This window comes from Artemia sp. Qi Xiang Cuo, chromosome 19 (genome assembly GCF_049724085.1).
Source record: "Artemia sp. Qi Xiang Cuo chromosome 19, ASM4972408v1, whole genome shotgun sequence".
Taxonomy (NCBI): domain Eukaryota; kingdom Metazoa; phylum Arthropoda; class Branchiopoda; order Anostraca; family Artemiidae; genus Artemia; species Artemia sp. Qi Xiang Cuo.
In genome coordinates, this window is record NC_142812.1 from 58,439,753 (window position 1) to 58,456,310 (window position 16,558).

The 16,558-nt window shown below is 36.1% G+C and overlaps 1 protein-coding gene across 1 annotated transcript in view; it reads left to right on the forward strand.

The window, feature by feature from the left end:
- The window catches only part of LOC148941053 (uncharacterized), a 47,308-nt gene that overhangs the window by 17,194 nt on the left and 13,556 nt on the right, over positions 1-16,558 (forward strand). Inside the window, exons 3-4 of the mRNA XM_089105152.1 lie at positions 8,248-8,362; positions 15,643-16,428. Of these exons, the coding sequence (XP_088961278.1) occupies positions 8,248-8,362; positions 15,643-16,428 (901 nt within the window). The remainder of the gene's footprint in view (positions 1-8,247; positions 8,363-15,642; positions 16,429-16,558) is intronic.

Consider the following 16,558-nt stretch of genomic DNA (forward strand, 5'->3'; position numbering starts at 1 on the left):
TGATTTATGTAACAACTTTCTATATAAATCATATATGCCCCCAGGGCATAACTTAAAACCCTTGCACTGAGGGTTCTGAGGGGGTTATCATCCTAAAAGACCTAATTTGAAAAACTTTCAACTACATTGAATAAAATGGCTATCTAAAAATTTTGATTGTATGTGTTTGGGGAAAAGGTGGGTGTGAGAGGGGGGTTAGTTGCCCTCAAATCAGTTTCGACTATTAAAAAGGGTACTATCCGTTTGAATTTCAAATCGAATGAGTCCTTTTTCAAGGTTCTACGACAGAGATTTCCATAAGAACCTTATATGCCCTCACGGCATAACTTTTAATCCTTGCCCTGAGGGTTGTGGGGGAGTGTCCTCCTCAAAAATATATTTTCTATCTGGAAATAACTACATTGAACAAAATGGCTATCTCAAAATTTTTATTCAATGTTTCTGCGGGAATGATGGGCGTGGGGGGGGGGCTAGTTGCCCTCCAATCACTTTCGACTATTAAAAAGAGCACTAGCCTTTTGAATTTCCAATCGAATGAGCTTTTTTTGAAGTTTCTACGACAACGCCTCCAATATGAAGTGCCCTGCTCTATAGGAAAAAAATAAATAAATAGTACATTTTGCCAATATCGTTCTTATATGCCCTCAGGGCATAACTTAAAACCCTTGCCCCGAGGGTTGTGGGGGAGTGTCCTCCTCCAAAATCATATTTTCTATCTGGAAATCAACTACGCTGGACAAAATAGCTATCTCAAAATTTTTATTGGATGTGTTTGGGGAAATGATGGGTGTGGGGGTGGAAGTTGCCCTCCAATCACTTTCGACTATTAAAAAGGACAATAGCCCTTTGAATTTCCAATCGAATTAGCCTTTTTTGAAGTTTCTACGACAACGCCTTGTATAAAAACCTTATATGCACCCAGGGCATAACTTAAAACCCTTGCCTTAGGGTTGTGGGGGAGTGTCCTTCTCTTTACTTAACCCTCGTTTCTTGTCTCGTTCTCGAGTGTCCCCGTTCTTCACTTAGGCAGCGCGATCGCGCTGTCTATGATTTATGTAACAACTTTCTATATAAACCATATATGCCCCCAGGGCATAACTTAAAACCCTTGCACTGAGGGTTCTGAGGGGGTTATCATCCTTAAAGACATAATTTGAAAAACTTTCAACTAGGTTGAATAAAATGGCTATCTAAAAATTTTGATTGGATATGTTTGGGGAAAAGGTGGGCGTGAGAGGGGGTTTAGTTGCCCTCAAATCACTTTCGAATATGAAAAAGGGTACTAGCCCTTTGAATTTCAAATCGAATGAGTCCTTTTTCAAGGTTCTACGACAGAGATTTCCATAAAAACCTTATATGCCCTCACGGCATAACTTTTAATCCTTGCCCTGAGGGTTGTGGGGGAGTGTCCTCCTCAAAAATATATTTTCTATCTGGAAATAACTACGCTGAACAAAATGGCTATCTCAAAATTTTTATTCGATGTTTTTTGGGGAATGATGGGCGTGGGGGGGGGGGCTAGTTGCCCTCCAATCACTTTAGACTATTAAAAAGAGCACTAGCCTTTTGAATTTCCAATCGAATGAGCTTTTTTTGAAGTTTCTACGACAACGCCTCCCATATGAAGTGCCCTGCTCTATAGGAAAAAAATAAATAAATAGTACATTTTGCCAATATCGTTCTTATATGTCCTCAGGGCATAACTTAAAACCCTTGCCCCGAGGGTTGTGGGGGAGTGTCCTCCTCCAAAAACATATTTTCTATCTGGAAATCAACTACGCTGGACAAAATAGCTATCTCAAAATTTTTATTGGATGTGTTTTGGGAAATGATGGGTGTGGGGGTGGAAGTTGCCCTCCAATCACTTTCGACTATTTAAAAGGACAATAGCCCTTTGAATTTCCAATCGAATTAGCCCTTTTTGAAGTTTCTACGACAACGCCTTCTATAAAAACCTTATATGCCCCCAGGGCATAACTTAAAACCCTTGCCCTTAGGGTTGTGGGGGAGTGTCCTCCTCAAAAACATGTTTTCTAACTGGAAATCATTTACGCTGAACAAAACGGCTATCTCAAAATTTTGACTGGATGTATTTGGGGGAATGATGGGCGTAAGGGGGAGGGGGGTGTTGCTCTCCAATCGCTTTCGACTATTAAAGAGGGCACTAGAACTCTCAATTGCCAATAGAATGAACCCTTTTGGAAGTATCTACGAAAACCCCTTCCATATGCAGTGCCCTGCTTTAAAGGAAAAAAATAATTAGTAGTACATTATGCCAACATTGTTCTTATATGCCCTAGGGGCATAACTTAAAACCTTTGCCCCGAAGGTCGTGGGGGAGTGTCCTCCTCAAAAACATATTTTCTACCTGGAAATCAACTACGCTGAACAAAATGGCTATCTTAAAAATTTTGATTGGATGTGTTTGGGGGAATAATGGGTATGAGGGGGGGGGGGGGCTATTTGCCCTTCAATCCCTTTCGATTATTAAAAAGGGTTTAGGAACTCTATTTTACAATCGAATGAGCCCTTTTTGAAGTTTCTACAACTCCTTCGATACGAAGTGCCCGGGTGGAGAAAAAAAACACATTGTGACAATATTGTTCTTTACTTAGGCAGCAATAGGCAGCCTAAGTAAATCATAGGTATCTTAGGCAGCGCTAGCGCGCTCCCCTTTAAGAGCGGAGTCGTGCGCGTAGTTATACGAGTATTATTATTCCCGTCGTTATTAATTACTGAGCAAATAATTCCAGCTTAATGGTTAGTTGTTTGGCCTATACCAAACTTCTGCTGTTCATTCGAGTTCATGTGCAGTGATGGGCGCCGCTTTAACATCGATCTGAGGTGCGGTGGCAGTAAGAATCGGATCGTTAGATCCGTCCGACGAAGATAATGGTGAACATTGGGACAAAACTTACACCTGCAGACCTCATGAATTAACTTGCTCTACTGGTAAATACATTAGACAGGATTGGAGGTGCGATGGCGAGGCATAAGTATCGATGCGGTGCGATGGATAAGTATCAGTATATGTATATTAAACTGACAATGAAAATTCATTTGTTTTTTTTTAGTATAGTTCAAATTATGTTCTGGCCTTGGGAATGCATAGGGATTAAAAGAAATCTAGAATAAAAAAAAGAACAAGATGGTTTGGTTGGTACGGGATGAAAAGGATTTAAAAACCGTGATTGGGTTTCATGTTATGAAAATTCAGTTGTTCAGTGTCTATTTATTATAGATGACCAACGTATATATATACATATATATATATATATATATATATATATATATATATATATATATATATATATATATATATATATATATATATATATATATATATATAATTATATATAAATGTTGTCCTTCTCTGTCCAATTAATATTATTTGAATTGGTCTTGGCGCAAATACACTGTTGAATGGTAGTACCAGTCAATTCAAACACTACTACCAATTTTTCCGAAATTCCTGCAGAGAAAGTGATAGTCAAAATATCGGTAGTATTAAGTGCTGAAACATTCCAGCAATAACATAAAACTATCTGCAACATTAAGTACAAATAATAAAGGCATTTGTCTCTAGGTCGTCACCAAAATTGCCACTAATTAGGCTTACCTGAAGGGGTAACAATAAGATACGCCTCTTTGAATTTAATACTCATTCTGCCTATTCCAACACAAATATAAAGGCCAGAGTCCTCATCCAGTACATTTGTGATATTTAATGTAATGACTAATCAGAGCCATCTTCTTGCCTTAAAACACCATCTTGCATTATTGCTAAAAAGAAATAAAAATTTTAACATAGGCATCACTAGTAAAATCTTTATTATCAACGAAGCTCTACAGATCTAAGGACCGTCGTCTGCTTCAAAGTGCAAAGAAAAAGTTATTACAGCTGTAGGAACACTTTTTGGGTGGGAAAATCAGCTAACTTTTGACAGGTGAGGGAAAAAGCTTTACAGAAAGAAAAAAACATTTCACAACATAATTTGATTTTCGAGGAGGGACGGGATCTTTTAGCTCAACTTCAGGCAAAAATTTCCTCGCTCCGTGTCCCCTAGATGTGCAGGTTTTTGTTGAAGGAGTCTGATAAATACATTTCCTGTAGGTTTATGTAAGCTTCCTGTTTTGGAAAAAAGACAAGGAAGGGAAAAATATGTCCAACAGTTATAAACCCAAGAGCGGAAAAGTAGACCATTAGACTTACGTTACAGAACGCTCAGCAGATTAAACCACAATTACCTACAAGAAGAGACAAGAACATAATTATTTTAAAACAAGATATTATTTTCATTTATTATTTCCTTTCCTATCTTAGCTTCATATGTCATGTGTAGCCAGTGTAGGCTTGGAATGTATTTATGTCAAGCTTACGGGGAGCATTGGACCAATATTGTTTTATATTTTTTATAAATTGTGTTAAAAACATAACCAATCTTATTTGTCAGTTCAATTTTGTAGAAACTTGCAAAAGACATCGAATTCTTCCACATTCTTTACGTTTCAAACTACATTTAGGCACACAATCTGAAGGCCCGTTTACCCTGAGAATGGGTTTCAAAACTGTGGCACATATTTTAAAAGACCATAGATTCAAAAGAGACGTCCTTAGTAATAAGATATTTGATTTCAAATCTTTATTATATCAGACTTTATCCGTTCGGGATTTTCACCAAATTTTACATATCTCACATAGGTCTTTTCGACACGTTTTCCATTTAGAAAAAACTTGCTCATCTTGAAAAATCCCAAATCTGGAATTTCAACAATTTTCAACAAACAGGATTTCTCTTCCTAAATTTTGCCCTGGCCCTCCTTTGAAAAATCTATCCTCTCAGGTTTTTACATCCAAGGAGCCAAGTATTCTTTCAAAAGGCCCAAATTTGAAATGGCTCAAACAACCGTAAATACATCAGAGATTATAACGGGCGTGGAGTCTGCTATTTTTAGCTCTCATGGGGAGGTTGAAAATCCAGACCTAATCAAAGGTGAAATTGTAAAGAGTATTCTTGATTATAGGACATCTTTGTCGCTTTCAACTCAGTCAAAATAAGAAATTAAAATCCTCCAAAACTTAGAAAAAGATATAAACACAGTAATTAAAAGAGCACACAAAGAAATCACAGCAGTAGCCTAATTATGACTTCTGCAGATTATGAAATGAAAGCAAATACCCTTTTAATGGACAAAAATACTTGCAAAGAAATAAAAAGTGATCCCACAGACAAATACACACAGCAGTTGGGGAAAGAAATAGGATTTTCAAAAGACCTTAGACTAATTACTCCTCAAATGTACAAAAAATTCTACGCCAAAGGATGTTCAGCCCAAAAGTTTCATGGTCTGCCTAAAATCCCTAAAAAAGATATTCCGATAAGTCCTATTGTAGCATGTTATGGTTCTCCATCTACAGGTATAGGAAAGTTCTTGGCCACCATTTTTAAGCCTCTTTTAAGCACACAGAAATCTGACATACAAAATTCCATAGATCTTGTTGAGAAGTTAAAATTTCAAAATACAACAGAAAAAACTATCTTATCTAGTTTTGATGCAGTTTCTATGTACACTTCATACGATGTCCATAAATGTGAACAGGCCTTACAAAAAAAAATAAGAGGAAAATTCTGATTGGTCAAATTAAAAACTTTGGAAAATGGACAGAATAATACGCTTGTTCGTCTTTGCAACAAGTTCTCTTCGTATTTTAAGTTCCGAGACAAATTCTTTTCTTCAAATCATGGGCCTATCCATGAGCACTGTTTTATCTCCTTATTTGGCAAATTTTTACATGGATTTCATAGAAAAATCTGCTTTGAATAGTTTCCACTCAAAACATTCTCTCTTGTGTCGTTTCGTTGATGATATCCTTTCTGTTTGGGCATGGACAGGACTCTCTTAAGTAGTTTTTGGCACATTTAAACTCTTTTGGTTCGAATATCCAGTTTACAATGGACCTAGAAGATTTAGTAAAGCTGCCTTTCTTGGATGTTTTGATTATAAAAAAATAGTCTTAGCCTTGAATTTTCTATATGCAGAAAGCCAACCCATAACGATCGGTATCTATATGTCTCGTCAAATCACCCCCCTTCTGTGAAGAGAGGGGTAACAATTTCTGTCGTCGACAAAATTTTAAAAATTTGTTAACTTAATCATGTTGGTAGGACCCATGAACAACTTGGCGAACATTTACATGAATACAAAATTTCAATAGATAAGTCCCTGAGATTTGAAAATAAAAATGACAGCTTTAATTCCGCCTTGGCCCTGCATATATTTGAAAATTCTACACATCTTGTTCTTTTTGAGGAGGCAAATTTAATATCTACTGTAAATGGCCTACTGCTATCTTTTAAAGACGTAATTGAGATAAAAAAAATATATAAACAGAAATTTGGCAAAAAATAGAGACACCGGAGACATTTCGAGCCCAATTTATAAAAAGCAAGTCTAATTAACGCAAACTTGGCTTAATTAAGTAAATTACGCTACTTTAGACTACGCTAGGCGGACGCATGTCCACCTCATCCCCCTGGATCCACCACTATCGGATGGAGATCCATCTTGCGCCCCCACTCTAATAAAGTGTTGTAGCTACATCCCGGCTTGAGAGCTCCGATTCAACTTGGTAATTCTGAGTAAGTTTTACATGACTGCTAATAAGGTAATTTTTAACATGAGAAGAAATATTATTTTAAGTTAGTCATCTTTCAAGCTTAAATTATTACTAGACGCCCACCTTTGTATGTAGTGCTTCCACTGTGTCGGATTTTTCCGACATTGTCGGATTTTCGGCCCTCTTGTCGGACAAAAAAATTTCGTGTCGGACTCCGGGAATTTTGTCAGATTTTCAGTAAAAAACAGATATTTTTCAGATTTGTGTATTTTTCTAGATTACTGGAGCCTCCAACTCCAATAAAAAAGGATTTTTAAACTAAAAAAATTAGAAGACCGATTCTGTTAGGGATTTTCTGAAAGTCATTAGCGTTAGTGGTGTCAGTTTGACAAGGCACAATTTTTGAAAATTTGCACATGCTGTGCTTCAATCTGCTCTGATATTTCAGTTAATTTCAAGATCTGAGGAAGTTAAGATGAGACTTTTTCCCAATGCCAGTATAAAATTAGAAAGTCTTGTGCCAACATAGTAGCCTGCAGAAGAGCTTGGCCATTACGATTTAGTGACACCATGTGCTTCACAGGTTCAGAATGTTTTACAATCTCAAAATAGTATACTCAAAAGAAGAATGCAAGTTGGTCCTGGGTCTAGGCATGTAGATCGGCAAAAGACTGGTAATTCTGGCACTTTTCTTGAAGTCAAGTTTAATTCTAACAGAGAAATTACCCAGAATTTGTCAAGAACTGATTTTCAAAGCACACTTTAACCATAATAGCTATCCTGAGCAGTGTTTCCATTCTAGGGATTTTCCCCCTATAATGGGGATTTTTGAGGTCTTTTAGAGGCAAACTTTTTTGTTTAGGGATTTGGGGATTTCTAGGGATTTTAACAAGTCTTCTGGATTTTTTAAAGAATTTCTAGGGTTTCAGCCCTAGAAGCTCCTCTTCCAACCCAAAAAAGAAAATAGACGGAAATAATTTTTTAGCCTTTTTTCTAGAAAGGTGAAAGTCTGAACGCGCCATAAAGTGAGTTAAGGATCTTTTGCACAGTCAATTCGGAGGTTCCTTATGTTTGAATGATTGCCTCTGATGAATGGAGCGCTCTAGAAGACGACGATGACAACTAAATTGACTTAGAAGTCAAAAGAAGAGAGGTTCTTAATTCTTTCAACACTACTAATAATTTGAAGGAAACCTGATATAGGTGCAAATTATGGACCCCTGCAGTCAAAGGTGCAGAGGTACTGTTTAATTAAACCAGGATATACAGTAAGAAAATATTTGTTTATATTGTGCTTCTACTGGACTGTCTTCTACACCTCTAGAGCACATTAGACTGAATAACGTACAGTGATAAATGAGAAGTTTTTGTCAGATATCCCTTTTCTGCACATTCACCGGAAACTTGGTTAGTTATCCAGATAATAGTAATTTGTGTGATATTTTCATTAAAAATTCTCTGCCTTTTCCTGTTTCCACAGCGTCCCTGCCTCATGCTGATTCTTGATATTTGAACTGCGATCAAAAGCTGCTGCTACCCTCTAATGACACCAAAAATTGAATAAATTTGGGATACAACGTGATTTGTCACCTTTTACTGACATTTCAAACATTTTGTTCTTTCCATAGGATCATGGCTTTCTTGTCAATAAGGAATGTTTTCATTTACAAGATGATTATTTTAAGGTGATTGAAAGCCAGTTGATACTCATTGATATCCCCTTGTCAGCTGTGCTATATATCTGTAAAGTCTTCATGAAATTAGGTTACATTACTTTGATTAAAAAAATGAACTTGATAAAAGACAAAATGGAACAGCTACTATGCATAAAAATCTATCAAAATTGTCAGGCTCTTTTGTTTCTTAGAGGTTCTTAGTCACAAGAGGCAAAATGTTTTTCCTTGAATTTCAAAAGTTCTGCCAAGTTGACATGCATAAGATTCTGGAGTCTGTGTGGACACGATGGCTTTCAGTCGAAGCTGCTGTGGGCAGAATTTTGGAACAATTGAATGCTCTTGGTGCCTACTGCAAACTTCTACTAGTTGATGATCCAATAGAGCTCAATGAGCTTGTATACACAAATCTGAACCCAGTCATGAACATTTCTGAATTAGTTTCCTTTGCATTGGGATTTCTTCTGAATGCAATGTAGCTTTTCAAGTTGACAAACCACCATTTTATCGCCTAAAACTAGAGACTGAATGTCTTTCCAAGGAATTGTCTTGGATCTTTATAAAGTCAGACTGTGTGAAGTCAACAAATGCATTTCAACTTAATGAGAATGACCCAAGTTTTTACCTTCCCCTCGAAAGTATTATCTGGATCCAAATAGACAGAACTCCCTCTTGGGGCTAAAATCATATCCTGGTGCGCCCCAAGACGCAGTTGAAAAGATCCTCAGAGCCGCACAATCTTCTTGCATCGAAGCTCTGCAGGAGATTCAATCTGAATTTCGTTTCGATTTTGACATTTATAAATATGTAGAAATGGTTGACCCTATATCAGCTCAGTCACTACGGCTTGGTTCTCTCCAACCCTTCATTCGAAATTAGGGGAAATTATCATGGGATTAAAACAAAATCGAACAGGAGTGGGCGAAGCAAAGTCATATCAATGTTGAAAATATTGAAAAATATTGATGCGGTTATCTACTGGTGCTTCTTTGTTTTTTTTTTTTTTTTTTGAAGAAAAACTCTTCCGGAAACGAGCTATACGAAAATCTAAAATTGGCGGTAATATTTTTGCTTTCTCTTCCATTCTCCAACGTTGTCGTCGAAAGGTGTTTCAATGCAGTAAAAATCATAAAGACCGATAGACGGAACAAGCTTATAACGAAAACATTACATGTGATTCTTAAGACAAAACATAGTATGAAGCGGGCCCAATAAAGTACCCCAGGGTTTTTTGAGATTTTTTACTGCTCAACATGAAAATAGTCAAGGTTTCAGCTCCCATCAGAAAATTACCAAATTACCAAAAATAACCGTTTAAAATAAATATTTATTTATATTCACTACCATATCTACTGAGCTACTGACGCAACAAATTAAGCCGTCTGATTGGTCATGTGAAGCAGAAAAGGAATTGAATCTATTTCTGTTACTTAATCTATTTCGTCTTACTGCACAAATGTGAACAATGCCTACGTATTTTTTTATATTTTACCTTTTCTATATTACTCAAAGCACATTTTATGCAACTTTCTATCCTTTAGTTTCATATTTTCAGTCACCCTTTGACAGATCTGTCAACAGGTAATTTTTTTTCATATTTTTTTTTTAACGTAATCATGACTCGATATAAAACAAGTCAAAACATGTTTAAGCCAAAAAAATGCTTTATAAAAATGACATGGATTGCTGATTGGATATCATTCATGCCAATCCATCGCACCAATTCAAATAAAACTAGGGTGTTGCAAAAATACTAATAGAGCCGAAAAAAAAATGGCAGAGAAAAACAAATAAATGAAATATATTTATATGGCCTAGAATCTATAATCTGGCACCGAAATCTATAAACAAAACCAAACTTAACTAATAAATAAATAAATAAAAAGTATTGTTTTGGACCTCAAAAGAAGATATTTTGGTAGAAGTAAAAAGTCTTGAATTGTAAAATTAGTCGTCTTTTACAAATGCTATCAAAAGTCAGCATAACAAGGCTTTCCTAAAGACTTGGAAAGAAGTCAGAAAATGGGAAAACCTATAGGGATTTCGGTATTGAAAATCGGGATTTCTAGGGATATTCCACTAGCCTCTTAGGGATTTCAAAAGAATAAATGGATTTTGCACCAAGCAGGATAACCTACATGTACCCTGCATGGGGTGCATGTGTCTGGAACAGGGGTATGGAAGGAGAAAAAAAGAGTTTCTCTGAGCAGTAGGCTATAGCTAACCAGTCAGGAACTCTACTATTGGTAAAATTCTCGGTAAATATCTACCAAATCATATTATTGAGTTAGGAATAAAGTGAATACACCATTCAATGCCTTTTTTTATGTTGATTACAAATATAATAAGCATTTCTATCGGAAATGAATTTCAGCCCCCCCCCTATATATACCTAACCTAACCCTGAATTGGCATATATAGGGGGGGGGGGCTGAAATTCATTTCCGATAGTGATAGTAATATAGGATGAAATATGAGTTAAAACAACTAGTAATGTGCAGTAATTTACCATTATATAGAGGGGGGAGGAGTGGTGGTAAGTACTTCAAAGTACTTTCCCGGGACATACCTTAGCATGTACATCCATCCCAGAAAGTTTCATTTTCCTAACCCAACCCCTTTCCAAGATAGCCAAAAGTAACTAAAGTAGAATTTTACCTATATTGCTATCATAATTATAAATCACTGCTTACCTTACACAACTTCTGCTTTTAACCTTGTTCATTAAAATATATTCCAAAATCCTATTTTCTTTACAAGCCATTTAATTTTCTACCCATGCTGACTTTGGTCACGGTATAATGAAACCGGGTTTGTTGTGATGTCACAACTTTGCTTATCATACCCCCTTATCCTTAAGGGTAGCATGCAGGTGCCAAACAACTCTGTGTTGATAGACATTTAAACTTTGTTAATTAGGGAAAGAATTTGACGAGAGATAGACAAGTAAAAATAACCAATTCGTTTTTAAAGGACAAATTATGTCATGGGAAGATGTTTTTGAAATCCCCCTTCCACCCAAACTCAAAATTTTCTAAAATTCTACTTTAGAAGCTTTTAAAATATTTCTAAAGTACTAAAAGATAGTGTGCTAATAACATCAAAATCGATTTCAGAGGACATGTTATATCATGAGAAGACGTTTTTGAAATCCCCCTTCCCCCCAAACTCAAAATTTTCCAAAATTCTACTTTAGAAGCTTTTTTAAATATTTCTAAAGCACTAAGACATAGAGCGCTACAAACATCAGAATCAACTTTAGAGGACAAATTATATTATGGGAAGATGTTTTTGAAATCCCCCTTCCCCCCAAACTCAAAATTTTCTAAAATTCTACTTTAGAAGCTTTTAAAATATTTCTAAAGCACTAAAAGATAGAGTGCTAAAAACATCAGAATCGACTTCAGAGGACACGTTATATCATGGGAAGAGGTTTTTGAAATCCCCCTTCCCCCCAAACTCAAAATTTTCCACAATTCTACTTTAGAAGCTTTTTAAATATTTCTAAAGTGCTAAGACATAGAGCACTACAGACATCAGAATCAACTTTAGAGGACAATTTATGTCATGGGAAGATTTTTTTGAAATTCCCTTATGCCCCAAACTCGAAATTTTTCAAAATTCTACTTTAGAAGGTTTTTTAAATATTTGTAAAACGATAAGACATAGAGTACTACAAACATCAGAATCAACTTAACAGGACAATTTGTCATGGGAATATGTTTTTGAAATCATTCTTCCCCCCAAACTCAAAATTTTCCAGAATTCTACTTTAGAAGCTTTTTTAAATACTTCTAAAGCGCTAAGACATGGAGCACTAAAAATATCAGAATCAACTTCAGAGGACAATTTATACCATGAGAAGATGTTTTTGAAATCCCCTCCCCCCAAGCTCAAAATTATTCAAAATTCTACTTGAGAAGCTTTTTTTAAATATCTGTGAAGCGCTAAGACATAGAGCGCTACAAACATCAGAATCGATTGAGAATCGGATTGAGCATAGTTTTGAAGCTGAAAACAATTTTGTTGTACTTCATTTAAACAGAAGATCTATTTTGCAAGGTTCCGTTGCTATAACTCACAAATTTTTAAAGGTCATTCAAAGTTTTTGAAACCCCATTACCGTTTCCCCTTCATACTCTAAAATCTGGTCGATAATTTGAAATTTGAAAAGCCTTGTTTTTCACGGTTTTTTTTTGGGGGGGGGGAGGGGGGTATTTTCTGTGGGGAGGTATTTTCTTGGGGGATTTCTGGAGGGTATTCACCAAGAACCACAAATTTGATGGTATGAGTTTTATTAAAATCTTTGACTTTTAGGGGTTGTTTCCCCCTTTTACGAAACTCAGACAAATTTTTTAGACAGGCAAATTATCAACCAGATTTTAGAGTATGATTCCGGTGCAACACGTTGCAACAAAATGGTCAGCTTAGATTAGTATAAGCAGGGGCACCTCAAGCAGGTTGCTTACCACCGCCCTCCCCCTCCCCCTGCTATCAAATCCCCTTGCAGCTAACCTTTGCACCCTCGAAAGAAAATTTTTATATAAGTTCCAGTATTTTTTACATATTTTAAATCGCGGATGTAAAAAAGAAAAGCAAAATTTTTCAACACTAGAGGATTAAGCTATTTGAATATGTTTTATGTGGTTACCCAACTCAAAATGTTAAGGGGTTTCCAAAAAAAAACAATCAAAACAAATTTTACCCTACAAAGAGATAGCTAGAGATATTAGTGGTGGCCCAAGTTGTGGCCCCCTTGGCTCATAGTTCGGTCCTTTTGATTGTTCTGTCATGTCACCATACCCAGTGAAACCACCACTGGTGCTGATGTGGCGGTAGAAGGATCAAGTAGCTGGTAGCCCCAAGGCAAACAGTAAGGAATTCTCCCGGAGTTTTCATCTCGAAAAGGCAGGCCGTTCCAAAAATATTGCTCATACGCCCATTTTACAATCGGTATGCACGTAATATGTTTTAATTTAGTTCAACTTTCTCCACGACATTTTCTCATTGTTCATTTTAGTACCCTCATCCTTGGTAGAAGTCGTTACAGAAGCAGTAGTTTCAGTGGTAGTGGTGATAGTAGTATTAGTTCTAATAGTGGTCGTAGTGCCTGCAGTGGTAGTATTGGTAGTCGCAGTAGTAGTATTAGCTTGCAAATATTGCCTTTTAAGGTTTTAAATATATGCAAATACATTTCCTAGATTTTGGAAATAAAACATTGATATGGCTTAAAATTCTGCTGAAATGATTTTCAGAACTAAAGCCAGAGAAAAAGAAACTCATAACTGAAAATTAAAGTAAAATGTTGTTTTGTCAAAATTTCAATGGGTAATGGGTATTATGAAAACATCTTCCCAGGACATAACTTGTCCTCTAAAGTTGATTCTGATGTTTGTAGCGCCCTATGTCTTAGTGCATTAGAAATATTTAAAAAAGCTTCTAAAGTGTAATTTTGGAAAATTTTGAGTTTGGAGGGAAGGGGGAATTATTGTAGAATTAACTTGGCCTCTAAAGTCGATTCTGATGTGTGTAGCGCTCTATGTCTTAGCGCTTTATAAATATTTAAAAAAGCTTCTAAAGTAAAATTTTGGAAAATTTTAAGTTTGCGGCGAAGGGGGATTTAAAGAAATTCTTCCCAAAGCATAATTGGCACTCTAAAGTTGATTCTGATGTTTGTAGAGCTCCATGTCTTAGCACTTTACATACATTTAAAAAAGCTTCTGAAGAAGAATTTCGGAAAATTTTGAGTTTGGGGGGAAGGGGGATTTCAAAAACATCTTCCCATGACATAAATTGTTCTCTAAAGTCGATTCTGATGTTTGTAGCGCTCTATGTCTTAGCTCTTTACAGATATTTAAAAAAGCTTCTGAGGTAAAATTTTGGAAATTTTTGAGTTTGGGGGGAAGGGGGATTTCAAAAACATCTTCCCATGAGATAATATGTCCTCTGAAGTCGATTCTGATATTTGTAGCGCTCTATGTCTTAGCACTTTATAAATATTTAAAAAAGCTTCTAAAGTAGAATGTTGGAAAATTTTTTAGTTTGGGGCAAAGGGGGATTTCAAAAACATCTTCCCATCACATAATTTGTCCTCTAAAGTTGATTCTGATGTTTGTAACGCTCTATCTATTAGTGCTTTAGAAATATTCAAAAATCTTCTGAAGTAGAATTTTGGAAAATTTTGAGTTTGCAGGGAAGGGGGATTTAAAAAACATCTTCCCATGACATAAATTGTCCTCTAAAGTCCAATCTGATGTTTGTAGCGCTCTATGTCTTAGCGCTTTACAGGTATTTAAAAAAAAGCTTCTTAAGTAGAATTTTGGACAATTTTGAGCTTGGGGCGAAGGGAGATTTCAAAAACATCTTCTCATGGTAGAAATTGTCCTCTGAAGTTGATTCTGATATTTGTATTGCTCTATGTCTTAGTGCTTTAGAAGTATTTAAAAAAGCTTCTAAAGTAGAATTCTGGAAAATTGTGAGTTTGGGGGGATGAGTGATTTCAAAAACATATTCCCATGACATAAATTGTCCTCTAAAGTCGATTCTGATATTTGTAGCGCTCTATGTCATAGCGTTTTACAAATATTTAAAAAAGCTTCTAAAGTAGAATTTTGAAAAATTTTGAGTATGGGGCAAAGAGGGATTTCAAAAACATCTTCCCATGACATAAATTATCCTCTAAAGTTGATTCTGATGTTTGTAGTGCTCTATGTCTTAGCGCTTTAGAAATATTTAAAAAAGCTTCTAAAGTAGAATTTTGGAAAATTTTGAGTTTGGGGGGAAGGGGGATTTCAATAACCTCTTCCCATGATAAAACTATCTAGCAAAACTTCCTCTGTTTTTCGGAGCGCCCAGGTTTCCAAACCATAGTTGACCATTGTCATCACTGCAGCTTCCAATATTCTAAGCTTGGTTCGCAGACTTATCTTTCGTTTCTTCCTACTCTGGATATTCTAATAGTGTCAAATTTTTACTGGTTTCTAATAATGTACCTGGGCTGGTTTTCGACTAATTTTTACCTAGGTTTTACTAATTTTCGACTTGTTTTTGGCTCGGTCAAAATTTCGGGGGGGGGGGGGGGTTCAAGCCGGGAAAACCGGCCCCAAGGCCGGATACTGCCTTGTTTTAGGGTGTTTATTAATAGTAAATTCTGTTCACTTTAACTTTAAATTTTTTTTCTAATTATTTGGTTGTACGCAGCTATCTTATTTTCTCTGAAAAACTTTCTCTGAAAGTTTTTCGTAAGAGATGCATTTTGAACCTAATGAAAAAATACATACATTTTATGTTTATGAGGTAAAGTTTTCTTATACTTGAAAAGTTTTCAGTCTAATATATTTTATTTTTTAGATGACGAACTTACCACATCTTCTACCACTATGACAACAACTTCGGAATCAACTTCTACTTCGACTATTACAACTACAACTCCTACAACTGCCTCTCCTACAACAACAACAACTCCTACAACTACGTCTCCAACAACAACAACAACTCCAACTACAACAACATCCTCCACTACTACATCCCCTACGACAACATCTTCCACGACTACAATTTCTACAACAACAACTCCAACAACAACAATAGCTTCTACATCACTTTTACATCTACTTCTACATTCAACAGCTACTACTACATCTCCTACAACTAAAACTCCTACGACTACGTCTTCTACAACAACAACTGCTACAACAACCACAGCCTTTAGTACTACATTTACTTCAAGTATGACTCCCACCACAACTTCTGTGACAACCACTGCGACTACAAGTCCTACCACTACAACCCCTACAACTACTTCTTCTACAACAACAACTCCCACAACAACAACAACAACCCCCACTACTACATCCGTGACAACCACCCCAACTACTACGACTACAAGTCCTACAACAACAACTCCTTCAACAACAACAACTCCAACTACACCAACTTCCTCCACTGCTACATCCCCTACGACAACATCTCCAACAACAACAATATCCTCTACAACTACAAGTTCTACAACAACATCTTCTGCAACAACAACTTCTCCTACTACTACGTCAACTACATTAACGATTCCTACGACAACACGTGCGACAGCAACAGTACCAGAAGTAGTGATTCTGCCCGTGATAACTACTTCAGAAGGTAAGCAATTTTTTTTATACTTTTTTTGTCTTGCTTCAATGAAATATTAGTTGTAAGACCTTGATAAACATATAATCATATGTATTTAAAACGGACATGCTCATCTCATTGTGGGTTTTAGTGTGCAAAA